This window comes from Eubalaena glacialis, chromosome 14 (genome assembly GCF_028564815.1).
Source record: "Eubalaena glacialis isolate mEubGla1 chromosome 14, mEubGla1.1.hap2.+ XY, whole genome shotgun sequence".
In the NCBI taxonomy this organism is placed as follows: domain Eukaryota; kingdom Metazoa; phylum Chordata; class Mammalia; order Artiodactyla; family Balaenidae; genus Eubalaena; species Eubalaena glacialis.
In genome coordinates this window covers 36,971,767-36,987,219 of record NC_083729.1, presented here as the reverse complement: position 1 = coordinate 36,987,219, position 15,453 = coordinate 36,971,767, and the positions used below count along the sequence as shown (strand labels likewise).

The 15,453-nt window shown below is 39.5% G+C and overlaps 1 protein-coding gene across 1 annotated transcript in view; it reads right to left on the bottom strand.

The window, feature by feature from the left end:
• SLC3A1 (solute carrier family 3 member 1) overlaps window positions 1-5,313 on the bottom strand; it is a 35,379-nt gene extending 30,066 nt beyond the window's left edge. The window contains exons 1-3 of the mRNA XM_061211437.1: window positions 4,653-5,313; window positions 1,763-1,942; window positions 1,471-1,625 (exon numbers count right to left, since the gene is read on the bottom strand). Of these exons, the coding sequence (XP_061067420.1) occupies window positions 1,471-1,625; window positions 1,763-1,942; window positions 4,653-5,082 (765 nt within the window). The 5' untranslated portion in view covers window positions 5,083-5,313. The remainder of the gene's footprint in view (window positions 1-1,470; window positions 1,626-1,762; window positions 1,943-4,652) is intronic.
• Between the last annotated feature and the right edge of the window lie 10,140 nt (window positions 5,314-15,453).

Sequence of the window (15,453 nt, the reverse complement as noted above, 5' to 3'; positions counted from 1 at the left end):
AATAATCATTAGCAATTAGAGAAATGTAAAATTAAGACCAATTTATGTTCACTCGGTAAAAATTAGACTAGATCCAGTCCTTAGCCCTTTCATTTATTAGTTGTGAACCAGGGCAATGTGCTTAACGTTTCTCTGCCTTGGTCTATTCATCTGCAAAACAGGAATTAAAGCCTAACTCATAAGATTATAGGGTGAATTAAATAAATTAATGAATATAAAACACTTAGCACAGAGCCTGGCACACAGTAAGCATCTAGCAAATGTTTGCTAATGTCATCATCACTTTAAAAGGTGGTGGATCAGGGAAAAGAAAAATTAGGGAGGTGAAAGTGCCAGGACTTGCTAAAGGCCTGTTCACCAGGCTGCACATTAGTGCCATTCATGGAACCTGGGATACGGGAGGTTGGAGGAGAAGATCACACAGTCAGCTTTGACACGTGTCCTTTGAGTGCCCTTGGGTCATCTAAAAGTTGATGCCCAGGAGTCAGCCTCTTTAAATGTTTATGGAGGTCAAGAAGGAGGCCCTGGAGTGGGGACAGATGATCCAGAGGAAAAGGCTCCGCAGAAAGCAGGAGAGAAGGCGAACTAGAGTGGGCAGAGGGACTGTCCTGGGACAAGAGTAGAGTTGCCAGATAAAACATAAGACATCCAATTAAATCTGAATTTCAGATAAACAACAAATACTTTTTTAGTGTAAGTATGTCCCATGCAATATTTTACACTAAAAAATTATGCACTGTTTATCTAAATCTCAGATTTCATTGGGCTTCCTGGATTTTCATTTGTAAGTCTGGTAACCCCAGACAGGAGAGACATGGTCTCTGCTGCAAAAGAGGTGACTAGGAAGAGGGTGGGAATGAGGGCAGGTGTGATGGCTTCTGTTCTTTCTTTAAAGTAGAGTTTGCTGCCGAGAGTGATAAGACGGGGAGAAGGCAAGAGGCGGGAGGGTATGTTGATCAGTTGGATTTAGTAAAATTCCCCCAAAAGAGTGGATGGATCAGTTCAGGTGGGGACAGTGAATGTGTCCAGAGGCTTAGATACCGAGGTTCAGGTAAAGAGAAAATGGATGGTTGGGTTTATTTATGGCTAGTGTTTTGTTCGACAGCGGAGTCAAAAAGCCAGAAAGGCAAAGGGGTCTGAAGAGTAGCAAGACAGTTACTGAACAAATAGGACATGGAGTCTAAGCTGGACAGAGTGGGAAGTAAAGGAAGGAGACGTTAATAGAGAGCATAGGTTTTAATTTGCTGAAATACATCAGCTCTACAATAAAATGAAAAATCCAAATCCAAAATCAAATGATTAGGAGGCTTGGGACTTTATTTCTATTTCTTTGGGAAACTTGTTCCCCTTCCCATAAACTATACCCATCATTTTTTTTTTTTTTTTTTAAACAGGGCTTTGTAAATAACCAGTTTAATCACTAAAGAGCTGCCCATTTTCCCTCTGTAAATCAAGCACGTTGGTACTTACCCAGTTGTTGGGCGGTATGGTTTTGCCATTTTCACGGGTACAGTCATGCCAGATATAATAATCAGTATATTTCCCTGTCCGGTTCCGACTCCATTGAAACCAAGCATGTTTATCACTGGTGTGGTTTGGTATGAAATCGATGATTAATTTTAAACCTAATGAATGAAAACATTTCAAATGTTAGGACAAGATTATATTAGAATAATATAACAGTGAAGGAAAAAATGCTTTAAGTTAGCATTTGGAGAAATGCTTTTCTTAACCCATCCCACCCCTCTTCCATTCAATTTACCTTTATCATGTATGGCTGCAACCAGATTCTCAAAATTTTTCATTGTTCCGAAAATGGGATCGATTTCTCGGAAATCTTCAATACCATGTCGGAAATCTTTAAGGGATGATTTATAAAATGAAGTAATCCAAACAGTTTTTATATTTAAAGTTGTGATGTAATCTAGCTTATCTTGAATACCTGAAGGAAAAAGTCAAAGCCATGAAAAATAAATAAATAAAGTTTGGGGTTTTTTTTAGTTGAAGGATTAAAAATAAAAGGAATAGGTCTAAGATGGAAATATTTGTATTGAGACAGAAGTATTTGGAATTTTGCTGAATATGAGTGAAATTCAAATAGCAAGGTCTAGTTCTACAAACAACAGCAAATTAATCTTCTAGCAATAACCTTTGACCTTTAACATCGATGCATAACATATAAAAAAATCTGTCTGTGGCTTGTTCATATTTTATACTTAAAACCAAGACTACACTATTGTTAATTTATTCTACACATGGTTTTTGAGCACCTAATCCAGGCCAGATGCTGGGCTAAGTGCTAAGGTACGAAGAAGAATAATACATGGCCCCTGATGGTCAAGTGGTCTGTGCTGCACTGTCCAGTGTATAGCCACTTGCCATGTGGCTATCAGGCACTTGCAGTGTGACTAGTCTGAATTGAGATATGCTGTAAATGTAAAACACACGCTGGACTTGGAAGACCCAGTATGAAGAGAAAGAATGTAAAATAGCTCATTTATATTTTTATATTGATTATATGTTGAAATGATACAGTGGATATGTTGGAGTATACAAAGTATATTATTAAAATTAATTTCACTCATTTCTCTTTTACTTTTTTAATGTGGCTTCTAGAAAACTGACAATTACCTATGTGATCCACATTCTATTTCCTTCAGATATCGCTGAAGCCAAGAATTTATACAGAAGAGAATTCTAGACTTGGCTGAGAAGAGATATGGGAATGAAACTGTACTTGGGACCTCGTAGGATAATTAGCAGATAGTGGGGTGGGGGGGTGCTTCTAGTTCAGAGTCCTAAGTGCAGAGCCAGAGTTGACATTAGTATTCAGTCTCCAGTAACTTTCTGTGGGACCCTATGTGGCTTCCTACAATCAGCCTGTCCGAGGTCATGGAGACCAAAGCACAAAGTCCCCTGACTCCTGGCCTTGGGGCTCTTCCCCTGTAACAGGCTGCTTATCTTTGTCCTCATTGTACCTCAGTCCCCCTACGTGCGTGGCTGTGAGACCACACAGAGTGTCAAAAGGCAACAAAAGAATTTTAAGGCAGATTTAAGTCAGAATTTTGATTTATATCAAAAACCAGCACAAAGGAACAGGATGATAAAAACAAAGAGGCTGAACAGACACAAAGTAAACAAGGGATCTCCCAGGCCCACATTCCAGGGGACAGAAGGCAGTAAACTGAACTGAAACCTGGAACATTTTCTTCAAGTAATAACAACAAAACCCCCTCAACCTCAAGGAAAAATACCTATTAATTATAGGAAGCAGCCAGTCCTTCAAGGAAAAGTTACCGGAAATGGCAAATGTGAGAGGTGATTAGAAGTTGCCCTTTGCAGGAGAATTTAGAAAGAGATTACAGAGGGAGGGCCAGGAAGTGGGGAGTGTATTTTTGGGTTTAGGGTTTGGGGCTCTATTCCATCAAAACATCACTTTGCAAAGCATTTCCTTTGTAAGAAGCAGGTGCTAGGACCATGCCGGGGGCTGGGGGTTGGAAGGAAACTCACCCAGATATGTTACAAGGCAGTATCAGAGGTGCTGCTCCGTCCAAAGCACCACAAGAGCTCTGGGGAGGGGAGCACACCCGCTGATCGGGAGGTTAAATACAGATTAATGAAGGAAGTGGGTTTGAACTGCATCTTGAAGGACAGAAAATATTTCAATTAGCTAAGATGCAGAATGATTTTAAAAAGAGAAAAATTATATGAGTGTGAAAAAGAAAAGCCTTTTATTAGTTATCAGGAAAGTTGGAGATTTCAAGAGTGCATTTATAACATTTTAAAGTTTGATTAAGCTCATTTCCACTTCCCATACTCTATTAAATCATTCCGTTTTGTCTTCTTCAAGCCAAATATCATTATCAAAAATTACCTTATTAGTTTATTTGTTCCTTATTGTTGCCCTTAACTAGGGTGACCATATCAGCCAATCTGCCTGGGACAGTTCCTGTGTATGGCTTGTGTCCTTGTTTACGCAATAAATAATAAGGACATTCCACACATAACACACTAGGAGATCATTAGCATAACTTTAAATTTTTTTTACTTTTTTTATTAATATGGATATTGTTTTTAAATAATCCTTAATTCAAGTAATGACCAACCCACTCTATGCCTTTTCTTCTTTCCTTCATTTCTCAGAATTTAAGCTTTAGAGACTCAGCCTACACATTTTAAAGACATCACTTAATCTTTTTCTAAAATATTATTTATGCTTTGTCCACTAATCAGAAACTCTCCACCAGATTGCCAAACCAGCCACTGTGCACACTGGAAAAGGAATTCTAAACAGTCACTCTGAGATAACCAACTCTAAAGTGCACAGAAGCAGGACACATTTCAGGAGGAAACTTGCCCTCGTAAGAAGTTAGAATGGATGACCAACTACGCAAAGGTTCCCAGCAGGCAATAAACTAAACAGCTCTTTGGGGCTCAAAGGGCTCCAGCAAGTAACCTTTCATCATATGGGAAGAACCGTTGGGTTCTGCTGAGGGGCTTTTTAAACATCATAAACAAGGAGAAACGTGGCGTGACCAGTCATACTGGATGGAATGTGCTTACCGCACAACCCAGGCATAATGCGCTTCAAGAACTGAAAGAGGCCCCTACAACCTCATCTCGGACACGCCCCCGACTCTCAAGGCACGCACCTTTTAGATCTCCGTTCCCATCCTTGTCGCTGTCTTTGAAAGACCTCGGGTAGATCCGGTACATGGGCCCCGCCTGCCACCAGTCCAGGCACTTCGGAGAGATGGCAATGATGGCTATGGTGGCCGCAATGAGCACGAGCACAGAAGCCACGGTGAGCCAGAAGAGGACCTCCCGGGGCACCCGGTAGCGGGCCTGGCGCGAGAAGCGGAACAGCACCTCCTTGGGCATCCCCGCGTACGGCCGGACATCCTTCCACTCGGGCTCCGCAGGGCCAAAGATGTCCACGGCGTTGTGCTGTGGGCCGTCCTCTGGGCTGCCTGGCTCCGGGTCCGTCTCCAGGATGTCTTCATTTTGTACAAACCCGTTGTTTGTCTGGCCTCCCTTCATACTCATTCCAATGGAATCTCTCTTGCCTTTATCCTCAGCCATGTTTCACAATTTTATCCGTGCGGAGTGCCTTCCTGCAGTAACAAAAGTGGGAAGGGAACTCGCTGAAATGCTTGGTCGTGTTAATGAGCTTTGAGTGGTTTATAAATGAACTTGGCTGGACTTTGTCCAGCCAAGGAAGAAAGGGTAAAGGTAAAGGGAGTTTTAAAAAATTCTCTTTACACCTGTGAGGCTGACGTAGCTATAGTCACTACACTGAGGGATTCAGATCTGGACTGGGACATGGGCATAGAGGAGGGGAAATGGGAAGAGGACACAGGGTTCCATTGCAATTTAAGGTGTTACTTGATTGAGTACACAGATGTTCAAAGCAGCATTATTCACAACAGTCAAAAGGTGGAAACAAGCCAAGTGTCTATCCATGGATGAATGGACAAACAAAATGTGCCATATGCCTTAAAAAGGAATGAAATTCTGACCACATGCTACAACATGGATGAACCTTGAAGACATTATGCTAAGTGAAGGAAGCCAGACACAAAAGGATAGATATTGTCTGAGTCCACTTATATGAAGTACTTAGACAAATTCATAGAGACAGAGAGCAGAACTGTGGTTACCAGGAGTTGGAAGGAGGGGGGTCATGGGGAGTTCTTGTTTAATGAATATAAAGTTTCCATTTCGGCTGATGAAAAGTTCTGGAGGTGGCTGCACACCAATGTAAATGTACTTAATGCCACTGAATTGTACACTTACAGATTCTTAAAGTGGTAAATTTTATATTATGTATATTTTACCACAATAAAAAAATAGCTTACATTTCTTTTTTCTTTTTAGCTAGCTCTGAGAAAAAGAAACAAACACCAAATTTTGCAAGGGGAAACAGGCTTTTCTTTATTTTTTGTTTTGAAGGTCTCTTCTCCTCCTATAAATGCAAGAGGAAGAGGATTTGGAGGCAGGGAACAACAAAACCTTTGTTACTAAAGCTATTTTATTTTATCTCAATTCAAGCCAACCTGATAAATACCTATTTGTATGCTCAGTTTGACCCCAGGTGCCTTCAGTCGTTTTTCCTATTTTCAGAAGAGGAAATGGCTGTCCATTCTTGGAAGCACTTTTCAAAGTGGGAGTGGCAGAATGGGGAATTCCATGTCTAGCAAGTTCAAGTGCCTTATTATAGGTAAACAGTTCTTAATGCAAGCATTAAGAGTTGTTGAATCATTGACAAGTATAAAATACAAATTTGCAACCCTGAGGAAACTGCATTAAAGTTAGGTGTGCTTTCCTAGAAGATTATAAAACCTTAAAAGAATGCAATGATTCATGGCTTCCATTTAATCAGTGGCACATATAATAAACAGCTCTATGACTCATTTGATCAAATAAGAATTTTTTTTCTTTTAAATGAGGAAAGTTATATGAATTCCTAATATTATTGTTATTTTGTAGAGTTACTTAGAAGCAGTAATTGGTACAGAGGAATGAACTATTTGATTTTCACTAAGTTATTTTTAAAAATGAGTAAATCCCAATATCTAGCTCGTTGAATGCATCCAATAACTGGCATCTCTCATCATTATTAATTAGGCATGTTGTATATTTTTTTTAAATTAAAGGAATTTAACTTTTATGTCTTCAAATTGCTTCATCACGCAAACACATAATGGTAATTTTCACAACAGGCGCTAATTGAAATGCAGTTACTATTTGGGGATAAAAAACAATATGCAAAAATACCCCTAGTTTTACAATAATTTTAAATTATAAAAATAACTTAATTATAAGTACTTAAGTTCTAAGTATTCAATCATACAAATGCAAAGAAAACTCTGCATCATAACAATACAATTTCATGACAGAAATGTCCCATTTTGACCTCTCCACATTTTATTTAAAATAACAATAACAGGGGCTTCCCTGATGGCGCAGTAGTTAAGAATCCACCTGCCAATGCAGGGGACATGTGTTCGAGCCCTGGTCCGGGAAGATCCCACATGCCGTGGAGCAACTAAGCCCGTGAGCCACAACTACTGAGCCTGCGCTCTAGAGCCCACGAGCCACAACTACTAAGCCCATGTGCCACAACTACTGAAGCCCGCTCCCCTAGAGCCCGTGCTCCGCAACAAGAGAAGCCACCGCAATGAGGAGCCCGTGCACCGCGACGAAGAGCACCCCCTGCTCACCACAACTAGAGAAAGCCCGTGCATAGCAATGAAGACCCAACGTAACCAAAAATAAATAAATAAATAAATTTATAAATAAAATAAAATAACAATAACAACAATAATACCTCAAACTTCTAGAATATGCAAACTAGAATCTTTTAAAAAACAATCTGGAATAATTATCCGGTCTCTGGTGGGAGGATTATTTAAACAATAAAAGCAATTACAAAAGGAGACTGAATTGACTGAATAAAATTTTTGAATTTTTTATATCACAAAGCATACTAATTGAAGAGCTTCTGACAAACTGGGAAATGCATTGGTAATAAATATGCCAAAGAACTTATGTTTTTAACATTAAAGATATGTATATATTGTTAGACATATTTTTACATGTATGAAATTTCATAATATCAATTTTAAAATATCAGTAGGAAACTTGAAAAAAAGAATGTAAACATATTTAACACAAATCAACTCACTAACGTTACAGAAATAAATAAGCATTTTCAATCACATTGGCAAAGAATTTCTAAAAGATAATAGTACTGACAAGGATCCAGTGTAAATTGACATAATAATTCTGGAAAGTAATCTGGCAATGTGTATCATGAGTTTTAACATTTTCAGAGGCTAAAAATAAATAAATGGGGCTAGCTCTACTGGATTTTAAAATAAAAACTCCAGAAAAATGAAGAGTTGTTACTAAAGAAGGATAAGTCAAAAGATCAATTGAACAGACTGGAGTCATCAAAAATGGACCCCTACTCCCTATACAGAAGTGAATTTAGAATATGAAAAGTGAGGAAGTCAGTGAGGAAAAGAAAGATTATTTAGTAAGTGATGTTGGACAATTGGATAAGGAGAGGAAGTATAATATGATCAGAATCATGTGGGAAAAAATAGCACACACATTTGTGCGTGCATGTTGAATTTCAGCTAGTGGTTGCCTGGAGGCTGAGAATAAGAGAATGAGGATGAGAATCCTTGGACTTAACGCTTTTCTTGTACTTATACTTGGATTTAAACTTTACCCTGAGTTATTTGTCCTTAGCATATATGACTTTCATAATAAAAAGAGGGGAGAAAATGTTCATATCCTTTAACTCAGCAATTCCACTTCTAAAACTCTATCTTAAGGAAATAATTCAGGACAGGGGCAAAAGTTTATGAATAATAGGCTTATTAATTACAGTGTTATTTATTACAACAAATATTGGAAGCAACCAAAATGTTCAATGACACAAGACTAGCTAAATAAATTATTGTACATCCATGTTATAGAATATTAGTCATTGAGCATATTTTCAAAGATTTTTAATGACATGGAAGAAATCCCACATTATTGCATTGAGTGGGGAAAATGCAGGATATAAAGTAGTTGTCCTAATTATGTAAAAAAAATTTTTTTCATGTAGATTTGTAAAGTCCTATTAGAAAAAGTGTTTACAGTGTTTATCTCTGGGTTCTAAGATCATGGGTGATACCCATTTTGTTCTTTAAACTTTTTCCGATTTTTCTAATTTTTCTGTAATGAATATGTATTACTCTTCCATTAGAAAAAAAGTAAGTTAGGAAACCCTGAGTTTGGAGTCTACCTAGAACTTCCAGTCAGGTGCTAGAGTTCAGTTTAAGGTGACTCCTCCTAACATCAGCCATCCAAAATTCATAAACATCCCATACTCAAGATTTAAACTAAAGAGAGAGAAAAAAAAAAAGCAAACTTCAAAAAGCAGAAAGAAAACGTGGATTCAATGAACAAGTATGGAAACACTGGAGAGAAGAGGAAGTTGGCGGGAAGTTGGCGGCAATTTGGAAAAGATAGCCACAAAGTTAAGAATTCCCAGCAAATACAAAGTATCAGTATTACTTACTTTCAAGGTGACTTAGAAGGAAATATTGATTGTAGAAAGCCAAAAACACTGACTGTTAAAACTTCTAAACATGAATAAGGAACAAGAACACTAAGGAAGCTTTAAGAGCTAACTCTGATAATCAAAACAAAGAATCAGAGATAATGAAGATAATCTCTCTCAGTAAATTCAAATCCCAGGTGAGTTACACAATCACAATAATAAAGCAAAGAAGAATGAACTATCTAGAAAACAGATAACAGAACAATGGAGGATATCACAGGACCCAGAAACATCCTGCAATTAAACAGAAACAAACATATAGAAAGCAGTAATCAATGAAAAAAATGTATTTTTATATTATATATATGTATTTTAAAATATATATGTACTAAGATTCATTAAATGAATTTTAAAGCCATTCACTCCTAAAGACTTCCACTCAGCAGCAAACCCACCAAAATAACTTGCAGTATATAACCTGTCAGATTAGTAAACATTTAAAATAGAAAGATTTTCCATATTGCATTTACCTGTTTATAGCCTCTGTGATCTAAGGGTAGGATCTGCTGCATAGTCATCTTTAAGTTCCCAGCATCCAGTTCAGTGCCTGGTAGATTATTAAATGAATAAAAGTAGTTACTTAAAGATAGATAGATCTAACCCTATGCTGAAGAAAAAGGGGGGGATGAAAAAAGGGGGGAGGAGGGGGAGGAGAAGGAAGAGGTGGAGGGGGGAGGGGGTAAAAGAGAAAAGTGGAAAGTACATTCTGCACAAAAATGTAGATTTTTATCACTTAGCCAAATGTTCTTACCTTGATACAGTTTCGTGAGTGAAATTTTAAGTCAGAGGAAGTGAGATTCAAGCTTGCCTCCACTACTTGCTCTCTGTTTGATCTTGGACAAAATTTTCTCTGAGCCTCTGTTACCTCAGCTGTAAAACAGTTTTAAGTAGAAGGAAACACTAAAATAGATTTGTCCCAGCTAGAGAAGGAAGTTCAATTTATATAACCATTGAAATCAAAGGAAAATATCTAAACATGTTTTTGCTGGAAGTTAAACTATTTTAAAACATTTTTATAACAAAGTATAACAAAACAAATAGCAAAAGAAATGTTAACAGAACTTGAAAATGTGACAGATGTCAGGACAAAACCTTACTATTTCTACATATAAAGAATGAATGCAAATATTTAAAATCAATAGCTAAATTACATTCAATAAGAGATTAAAAAGGATTGCAAATTATATATAAGAAATTAACATCACACAAAAGTTCCTGAATAAAAGTACCTTTCTGATGGAATTAAAGAAATCTAAATTAAAACATTAAGGTACATGACAGATTAATTGTATTAGTAGCTAATTAATGGCATCCCTGTATCCCTTAATGGCCTTTTGCCCCATCATTCCTTAGTCCCTTGACACACGGAGTCTGGACTTAGACGTATGGCTTGCTTTGGCCAATGGCACAAAAAGAAACTTGACACAGAAAGAGGCTTTAAAAAGTGCTCCTCTTCTAGACCACTGCCACTACCGGGAGATTAGGCCCAGGCTGGTCTGCTGCAGGATGTGGGAGATATGGGAAGGACTCTGGAACCTTCCCATCGAGGGTCCTCTAGATTAGCCAGTCCCCAGGCAGCCAGCCATTTGACCACAGATGCTTGAGTGAGCCCAGCCGGGATCAGTGTTCAAACTGGCCTATGAACAACTATAGAGTCATGAAAATTAGTAAATGGCTGGGTTACTTTTTGGCTTTGACCTTTAAAAAACAGACTGATTGAGGGATAATTGACATACAATAAACTGCACTCTAAAGTATACGATTTGATGTTCTAACACGTGTATATACCCATGAAACCATCACCACAATCAAAATAATGAACATGTCCATCACCTGCAAAAGTGTCCTCTTGCCCCTTCGTAGTCCCTCCCTCCTACCCCTCCCTGCACCTCACCCTCACCCGCCACAGCCTATGCCTGTCCCTAGGCAACCACTGATCTGCTTTCTATCACTATAGATTAGTTTGCATTTTCTGGATTTTTATATAAACGGAATCATCCATACAGTATGTAATTTTTGTCTGGTTTCTTTTACTCAGCATAATTATTTGGACATTTATCCATCTTGTGTGTATCAATATTTCATTCATTTTTATTAACTAACACTTTAGAGGAAGCTGTGGTTTTACAGAAAAATTGAACAGAAACTACAGAGAGTTTCCATATACCCCCCTCTTCTCTTCTACGTCTGCAGTTTCCCTTATTATTAGCATCTTGCATTAGCGTGGTACATTTGATGTACAACTGATGAACCAATATTGATACATTATTAACTATAGTCCCTGGTTTACATTAAGGTTCACTCTTTGCCTTGTACGGTTCTAAGGGTTTTGACAAATGCACAGTCATGTATCCACCTTTATAGTTTCATAATGGAATTGTTTCACTTTCTCAAAAATACCCTGTGCTTCACATATTCATCCCTCCATCCCCCTGAACCCCTGGCAACCACTGATCTTTTTACTGTCTCTATAGCTTTGCCTTTTCCAGAATGTCATATAGTTGGAATAATACAGTATAAGCCTTTTCAGACTGGCTTCTTTCATTTAGTAATATGCATTTAAGTTTCCCTTATGTCTTTTTGTGGCTTAATAGATCTTTTCAGTGCCAAATAATATTCCATTGTCTGGATGTACCAGAGTTTATCCATTTACCTACTAAAAGACATCTTAGGGATGCGCGCGCAGCACCTTCCGCCCGAGCGGAAGTTTTCGCAGGGCAACTGAGAAGGTGAGTCCCAGTTCCCCTGGAGGGTCCGAGAGTCTGGCTGCAAATATGTGCCTCCCCACTACGCTCACCAAATCTAGAGGACACAGTTAAGATGGAGTTTCCAGCCCAGTGAGTCTGAGGGCCAGACCGTGACCCCATAAAGCATGATCTCCTGTCCAGACTGTGGCAAAGGTGTTGAAGCAACTTTCAAATTCTGCCCCTACTGCGGAAAACCTTTGCCTACAGAGGAGCATGAGGGGTCCCAGACCTTTGTCAAGCCGTCTATGTCATCCTCCCAAGCCCTCCAGCAGATCTCATCAGCTCTCCCTTTAAAAGTCAATACTGAGGACTTCCCTGATGGCACAGTGGTTAAGAATCCACCTGCCAATGCAGGGGACACAGGTTCGATCCCTGGTCCGGGAAGTTCCCACGTGCCGCGGAGCAACTAAGCCCATGCGCCACAACTACTAAGCCTGCGCTCTAGAGCCCACAAGCCACAACTACTGAGCCCATGTGCCACAACTACTGAAGCCTGTGTGCCTAGAGCCCGTGCTCCGCAACAAGAGAAGCCACCGCAATGAGAAGCCCATGCACCACAATGAGGAATAGCCCCCACTCGCCTCAACTAGAGAAAGCCCGCGCGCAGCAAAGAAGACCCAACGCAGCCAAAAATAAATAAATAAATAAATAAATATATTAAAAAAAAAAAAAAAGACATCTTAGTTGCTTCCAAGTTTTGGCAATTATAAGGCTACTGTAAATCATCATGTGCAGGTTTTTGTGTGGACATAAGTATTCAACTCCTTTTGGTAAATACCAAGGAGTGTGATGGCTGGATTTTGTGGTAAGACTCCATTTTGCTTTGCAAGACACTGCCAGACTGTCTTCTATTTTGGAAGGCTGTACCATTTTGCATTCCCACCAGCAATGAATGAGAGTTCCGTGTTGCTCCACATCCTTGCTAATGTTTAGAGTTGTCGGTGTTTTGGATATAAGCCATTCTAATATGAGTATAGTGGTATCCCAGTGTTTAGTTAATTCCTTTCTATCATGGAGTAGTATTCCACTCTATGAATATACACCATTGTTGATAACTGAACATGTATTTTTTTTCCAGTCTTGTACTGTTATAAATAAAACTGCTGTGAACAATCATGTACAAATTTTTGTAATGATATAGTTTTCTTTTCTCTTGGGTAAACACCTAGGAGCAGACGGCTGGATCATATGGAAGGTGTACATTGTGTATGTTTAACCTTGTAAGAAACTGCCAAACTATTTCAGAAAGTGCTTGCACCATCTTACGTTACATTCAGCAGCGTCTGAGGTTCTAGTTCTTTCACATCCTTGCCAGCACTTGCTATGTTCAGTCTGTTTAATTTTCGTGATTCTAGTATGTAAGTAGTGGTATTTCATTGCAGTTTTAATTTGCACATCCCTTTTGAATAATGATGTTGAGTATCTTTTCTGTGCTTTTTTGCCATCCATTATCTTTCTGGTGAAGTTGATGCTGGCTAGGGGGTCAGCTAGGGGGTCTCAGTTCTCTCCCCATGGGTCTCTTCCATGCTGTCTCTCCACATTGGCTACTTTGGGCTTCCTCATAGCATTCTGGCATGGTCCCAAATGTGAGTGTCCCAGATGAAGAGAGAAAGCAAGGCGGAAACTGTATCCTTTTTGTGACCTAGCCTCAGAAGTCACATAGCATCTTTTTGACTGTACTTGATGTACCAAGGCCAGAGTCCATGTGAGAAGTTACAGGGCAAAGGACATACAGGGAAGCCATTAATTGGGCTTTTAATGCAATTAATCTATCATGTACCTTCACAATACTTTTTTTTTAAATAAATTTATTTATTTTATTTTTTTATTTTTGGCTGCATTGGGTCTTCGTTGCTGCGTGCGGGCTTTCTCTAGTTGCGGTGAGCGGGGGCTACTCTTTGTTGCGGTGCAAAGGCTTCTTATTGTGGTGGCTTCTCTTGTTGTGGAACACGGGCTGTAGGCACGCAGGCTTCAGTAGTTGTGGCTTGTGGGCTCTAGAGCGCAGGCTCAGTAGTTGTGGCACACAGGCTTAGTTGCTCCACAGCATGTGGGATCTTCCCGGACGAGGGCTCGAACCCATGTCCCCTGCATTGGCAGGCAGATTCTTAACCACTGCGCCACCAGGGAAGTCCCCACTCATTGTTTTGTTTTGTTTTGGTTTGGTTTTTGAAAGTGGCCATCCTCATGAGTGTGAAGCTGTACATCACTGTGGTTTTGATTTGCATTTCCCTGATGATGAGTGACATTGAGCATCTTTTATGTGCTTGTTAGCCATTTGCATATCATCTTTGGAGAAATGTCTATTCAAGTCCTTTGCTCATTTTAAAAATCAGGTTATTTGATTATTTGCTGTTGAGTTGTAACAGTGTTTCGTTTTGTTTGTTTATTTATGGCTGTGTTGCGTCTTCGTTGCTGCGCGCAGGCTTCCTCTAGTTGTGGCGAGCAGGGGCTATTCTTCATTGTGGTGCACAGGCTTCTCATTGCAGTGGCTTCTCTTGTTGCAGGGCATGGGCTCTAGGCACACGGGCTTCAGTAGTTGCGGCACATGGGCTCAATAGTTGTGGCTCGTGGGCTCTAGAGAGCAGGCTCAGTAGTTGAAGCACACGGGCTTAGTTGCTCCGTGGCATGTGGGATCTTCCCAGACCAGGGATTGAACCCGTGTTCCCTGCATTGGCAGGCGGATTCTTAACCACTGCGCCACCAGGAAAGTCCCTGTAACAGTGTTTTGATTTGTATTTCCAACAGGTACTTACAGCACCAGGTGCAGCCCTGAGCTGGATGCTTCAGCCTGATGAGAGGCAAGTGTTTCTGTGTATCTCAGACCCAAGTTTGTGATAATCACAGCATGGGGATTTCTGTGGCTATTGTCAACCCAGAGCCACTGTTATTAATAGTAACACCTAAACACTGTGCCTTCCTGGTGGCCTGTCCTCCATACATTACAAAAAAAACCAACACACACAAACAAAAAAGCATAATTAGGTCCCTCTGTGACATCATTGGACAACAATGTAATTGAATCCACAGTGTAATAGGCTGATTTATAGAGGGTTTTAACCTTGGGGTGTCTCAATTCTTTACTGCTTAAAGACTTTGTTCTCCAAAACAGTCCAGAATCACAAAAGAAACAGTAACATATAATATCTGGTCTTCAACAAAGTTCTATTGAAAAAGATCACCCAACAGCTAAATGCTAAGTTACGTATCCCGTGACAAATATGTCAAATTCAGATACACTGAGTTGTTCTGGAAAACTTGTAATTATTAGCATTGATAGACATTGTACTGTCACGAATAGTCTCACTGAAAATTCAAAGAGCATGAATCACATGTTATTTTTAAAATGCTACAGTCATCTGAGAACACTGCATGCTAGAACTTCATTGGGACACAAACATTATTCTCTGCAATCTACAGCTGCAGAAATGTGGTTCTTGGCTGTTGAGTGAAGTCCTCAATTCCCAGGCCGACCCAGTATTCCTGGGGGAGGCTTTATGATCCCCTGGCCTTTAATGGACGGTCTCTCAGCAAGGCCTGACTCAAAGCCCGGAAATGTTCAAAATGGTTTGGGTGCTGGGTCAGGGT